Consider the following 6000-nt stretch of genomic DNA (forward strand, 5'->3'; position numbering starts at 1 on the left):
AAGAGAGTCATTTTCTAGTATTTCTCTCGGCAGCATAGAGCATTCCTATTCATGTACTTAATCCTACAGCACCAAACATGGCATCTGCAAGCTGACACTGCTCAGAGGTCACCTTTGGTATTTAAAATAAGAAGGCAGTTGCAGAACATTAAGAAGATAAAGTGATAAAATATATAGACTGTTCTAAAAGAGTATTTGAAGCAGAACCATAGTTTCCAGAATATGTATTTTGTCAGTATGGTGGGAGTAAGTAGTAAATGAAAAGAGTGGCAGTTATTTTATAGATTTCTGGAGATTAGTAGAGACTGTTAATGCTAGACAAATTAACTGAAAGAAAAAATTGAGCTTGAGGACTAATTTAAGAGGGAATACATTTACACATGCATACATACACTCACTCACATACACACACACACACACACACACACACACACACAGAGTAGCTCTACCTTTTATTCTATATATAAGAATTTAAATGTCATTTGCTGCCGATTAAGTTATGGTGCTATGTTTTCAAATGGCCCTACTATACATTTACACATGCATACATACACTCACACACACACACACACACACACACACACACACACACACAGAGTAGCTCTACCTTTTATTCTATATATAAGAATTTAAATGTCATTTGCTGCCGATTAAGTTATGGTGCTATGTTTTCAAATGGCCCTACTCTCAAGGTGCTCATGATGAGATGTGTCTGTAAAGCTTTAGTTCAATGACAAGATGCTAAATTTGTGCGCAGACTGCTGTGGGAGCACAGAAATGGCAGTGATTAATTCTTTTCAGGAAGGACCAGAGAAGCCAGGAATAAGACCCTCCCCTGGGCTACTTGTGTTAGAGGGTTCCAGTCTGGCCCAACTCTACCTGTGCTTCCATTTTCCATCTACTGCCTCACCTAAGCAACTGGGTCACTAAGTAGCACAGTCTGGGAAACTGGGATCTTGAGATCCCTTTCCTACATATCTCCATCCTGCTTACAGGCCTTGTACCTGAGTCTATTACCCCGAGGACAGGCCACGCCAACAGTGTCACCTCACAGGCCCAAGGGGTGACCTGGACGAGCCGTGGGCTGGCGTATCCACATACGTGCATAGGAGATTTTTTGCAGGGCAAGGCCAGGGCTAGAAAGAGAAGGGAGTAGTAAGGAATGGGGGCTAAGGGTCATTTCTCCCTGTTTCTTCAAAAGAAGCCAAAAATTCTAAATTCAAATCAAGCCTCCCACTGTTATAAAGATTTGTGTGTCAGGTAGAATGAAGGAACATTATTTTTTATACCTACTGAATATTTGGGTGTGTGGTCTGGGGGCCTCCAGGTCCTGCATGTATTAGGAGGGATGGGAGAAAACTCTTCCCAGAAGTAGAGCTATTTGATGTTGGCTTTGAAAGTATGAGAGTTCGCTCCATGTTCAAGCCACTGTGGGTATTCAGTGGCATGTAGAGTCAGAGGGTTCATGGGGGAAGAGGCAGCAGATATGCCCACCAAGGAAGACCCCCGGAATGCTGTGGCGTTGGGATTCTGGCCACGTGCTATGGGAAATCTTTGAAGTCTTGACATGATCAGATGGGGTTTTAGGACAGTGACTCTGACGGCAGTGAAGAGGCTAAACAGAAGTGAGAGATATTTGAAGTTAGGAGGCCAGTTTAGAAGGTCCATGGAATGTGGTTTATTTCCTGAACCAAGGCCACGTCAACCTGCTCTCTCCCGGCTATCTATATTGTCTGAGTGGCTACTCTGCTCTCAGCAATAATTTGGCTTTCTCTGAGCCATGAAGTAGCACTGAGAGACTAACCTAAGGAAATGCCTTGTGTTTGGAAAATAAAATTCTTCCTTATCTAAAAATATTCTATCTAAAGCCCAAAGCACAACTTCTCTTTCATGTGTATGATAAACTTCAAGAAATATCTATCTTTTCTATCATCATCATAATAAACTTCGGGTTATCAGGAAATGATAGCAAAAGAGTCAACTTTTCTTTAACTGGTAAAATTGGTATTTGTTTACATTAATCAAGGTGTCTCTTCTCTTTGCTCCTCTTGTGCATTCACCTCTGCCCAGGCCTATGTATTTGCCTTCACCCTTCTTTTTTGCTTTCTCTCTCCTTTTTTTTCCTTTCTTTCCTTTTCATTTTTTTATTTTTCTTTATGGGGCAACTGATCTACTTTTGCATGGCTTGGGGTAAGTGCATGTAGCAACTCTGCATGTGGAATTTGAATAAAACTGGCATGGCAAGTCACAGATAGCTTGATCTTTCAGAAATAGGCTATGAAGAGTAAGGACTGGGAAATGGAAGGTTATAGAATGCGACAGGAAACGTGTAAGCACTTTCCATTCCTAAAAGCCTCAGGTTAAGTATGCTGCCCTGAACCCAGAGCAGCTGGCTGTCACATCTGCCATATGTGCCAGGAACCTCTCATGGTTTCTCCTGAAGGACATACAATCACTTCCAATGCCAAAACAGCATTTATTGAACTGTTCATTCATCTGTGCCATGTACCGAAACTAGTCCAGTCCTTTCATCCGCATGTACTAGGTATGAATATAAGTTTAAATTTACAGGTAGGATAATTTTAGTTATCTCAAAACTGTCCTCTTTTATGTTAGTTGTTGTATATGACACATGACAGTAAATACGTTTAAACATTGTGTACAACTATTTACGTACTATGGTGAAGGGCTGAGGGGTTATCCAAATGCAACCCTGTAAAATCACTCAGATTTGCCTTTCCTTGATTTGCTCCTCAAATATTTATTGACTCGTCCTCTGGTTAGGCTCTCTGCTGGCATTGTGTACACAATGGTGTACAAAATCAAAATGATTCTTGACCTCATGGACCTTTCGACAAGACAGACATCTAGACCAGTAATAAGAAGACAGCATAAAAAGGACCTGCCAGAGCCATTTAGGGTATTATAGCAGCTTCAGCAGGGCCATGAGACTGAGTGGAGGAGAAGAAGGAAGTTCAAGAAGACTTTTTAAGGAAATACCAGCTAATCTGAGGCCTCAAGAATGATTGGGGTTATCCAGCAAAATGGGAGCAATAAGAAATACTGGCAGAGTGACTCACATGAGTAACATCCTAGATGCAAGAGAAAACTTAACCAGTCAAGAAAACGTTAAAAAAAATTCAGCCTGGTTAACGTGTGCTTTGTGATGCGGCCTGGATAGGGAGAGAGTAGAATAGGTGGGTGTAGGGATAAGTCTAAAAAGGTAGATGGGAGACAGTTCAGAGAAGATACGTTAAGCCTCTATCTTGGGAACAGTGGCAAATTAGTGAAGTATTTTAAGCAGGGAAGGGTCACCACTGTGGCCCCGGGTGGAGAAGGGATTAGATAGGCAAGACTGGAGGCAGAGAGAACAGTTAGGAGGTTGTTGGAATAACTCAAATGTAGTGTAATTAGATCATTGATCTCAGCTTAAATGTCCCTGCTGAGGAAGGATGTCCCTGACCTCTGGCCTAAATTAGGACCCTGGAACAGTCTCTCACAGCATCCTGTATTTCCCTATATGGAATTTATTAATACATTTAATATATGTGTTTCTGTTGTAATTATGTGTCTTACAAAATGTCTCCTCTACTAGACAGTGAATTATTCTATGAAGTCAGGAACCTGTCACACTTGTTAACAACTGTAACTCCAGCACCTAGAACTGTACTTAACAAATAGAAAGGACTCAAAAAATATTTGTGAATGAATGAATGGACAGATGAATGAAAATAGAGGGAAGTGGACAGATCTATGGGATCTTCGGGAGGCGGAATCAATAAGACTTGATGGTTGAGGCTGCTGTTAAGGAAAAGCAGTCATCAAAAATGAGTTCCAGTTTTCTGGCTTGAGAACCCGAGCAGATAATGGTGTCGCTTATGGAGAAAGGAGACACTTGTGGCTAGAGAGGTAAGAAAAGCAGGTTTGGGGCAAGGGGCAGATTATGAGTTCAGCGAGTTGAGCTGTGCATCAGATTCAGTTTTAATACTGGAGGCTATTCCAAGTCTACTTTACTGAAAAAGTAACAAACCAAAAAAGCAAACCAACAACAAACAAAAGAAATAAGTATAGCAGAAATACAGATGGACAAACGATTTTGTTTTATCTTTCAGTTTTTCCACAGGTTATCCTTTCTATTTCTTTTATTTTAGCAGACAAAACTCATGAAATTATCAGTGTGCAACATGTCTGTAATTAACATAGTGACTTTATTCCACAAAAAGTCGCATTTTTACTTAATATGAATTATTGCATCTTTATATTCACAAAAGCATTAAAATATAGAGAGAAACAGTGAGTGGGAATATGGTAGAAATGATTTTACTTTAATAATTCTTTATGTTATTACATTTTTGTAATCAAAATAAAAAAACAGAAGAAAACATGAGAATTCTTTTCTGCCTTCTTATTTTTATTATTAAATATTTCCAAACCATATTTCTCCAATTTGAAGGCTGTGATTAAAGTCATCAAGGATCTCTTATGTACTTATATTGCCCCCTAAATTGCAGCTTTTGTGGCAGTTTAGTGGAAATATAACATTCCTCATGAGGACATAACATGTCAAAACTGGGTTTATGAATAGCAGCACCTGAGTACTGGTAAACTTCGCTCCTCAGTAGCACAGATAAAAAGGAAAAGAAACTGAAGCCTCTGTAATTTTATAGTAAATTTTAAATTCCAGACGTGAGACATTAGCTTGAGTTCCAAGGGTAATAGACTTGAGACATTAGCTTGAGTTCCAACGAGGGTAATAATCTCAGAACGTGTTGAGTTCAGATTGAATACAAAAAATATTAAATTGACTCTGATTTGATCAATCTCCTTCCTTCTCTTTCTCCTCTCCTCCCTTCCTTTCTTCTTGTAGGTGGTTCAGAAGTGTGTTCCTTTCCTAATCGGGCATTTAAAGGACTCGACCCATAATGACGTCATCCTAAACATCCTCATAGAGATAGCGGGCCACGAACCACTGGCCCTGAATGGTTTTCTTCCAATGCTGAAGGAAATTAGTGAGAGATTTCCCTACCTCATTGGGCAGGTGGCAAGAATCTATGGAGCCGTTGGGCATGTGGATGAAGTAAGTTCGGCTTTTTTTCCTCTCCATTTCCCTAAATTCTATTGGCACTTAATTTACTGGAGTTCTATGACCTATGAATTTGTCCTGGGACTTCTGAGAGTTCCTGTTTTTCTTTCAAAACTTTTGCGTGAACAGCAGCCTGTAGATCAAGGGCACATAGTAGCAAGGCTGTGTGGAAGATTCAGGAAGTGAGAATTTTGTTACTGGAGTATCTCTCTCCGAGGAAAGGGAAGGGTTAAAATGGAGACAGCGCTATGAGAGATTCAAGACTACTTTTTATAACAATAACCAATAAAAGGATTTCATCTCATTTCTGGTCGCAGATCTGCTTAACCCAGGAGGCCATCAGTAAGCATAGAGTTAGGTCTCAGAGACTACCTGTTAATAAGAATCCATAGCTATCTTGTCAATAAGCCTGGTCTCAGTGTGTTTCCAGCCCTCTGGGTGATGTTATTTGTGAGAGTGAAGTAAACCGTTTGTGGATGTTTAAAAGTCCTGGCCTAAATATTTGCGTAATGAAATCTTTTAGCAGGGACAGCAGGATGCCATCAGAGCTTGTGGGGATTAGGCGACTAAGAAAGAAGTTACAGAAATTCAAGTTCTGAAAGGTGTGTGTATACGTGTGTTCACACGCATACATGTCTGATGATTTTATGTTGGGATTTAGGATTTTTGTTTAAAAAATAAAAGCAAATATATAATTGAGAGAAGCATTTACTTTCACCCACTGACATATAATATAGTTTCCTATAAGATATATATAAAATTGTATGACTTTTAAAAGGGATTTCATAGTTCATCAAGCTCAACTTACTTGATTCTACACAAGAGAAAATTAAAAGCTGGAGAGATTACGTCACTTACCCAGACTATGATCGTGTTAGTTGGTGACTCAGTTGGAATTAGATCTTGATATCCTTGAC

General features: G+C 39.7%; 1 protein-coding gene across 1 annotated transcript in view; it reads left to right on the top strand.

Annotated features, from left to right (window-relative positions):
* The window catches only part of VEPH1 (ventricular zone expressed PH domain containing 1), a 186273-nt gene that overhangs the window by 64887 nt on the left and 115386 nt on the right, over positions 1 to 6000 (top strand). The window contains 1 exon segment of the mRNA XM_025044232.1: positions 4868 to 5077. Within this exon segment, the coding sequence (XP_024900000.1) occupies positions 4868 to 5077 (210 nt within the window).

Source organism: Pteropus alecto, unplaced genomic scaffold, assembly GCF_000325575.1.
Source record: "Pteropus alecto unplaced genomic scaffold, ASM32557v1 scaffold81, whole genome shotgun sequence".
In the NCBI taxonomy this organism is placed as follows: Eukaryota; Metazoa; Chordata; class Mammalia; order Chiroptera; family Pteropodidae; genus Pteropus; species Pteropus alecto.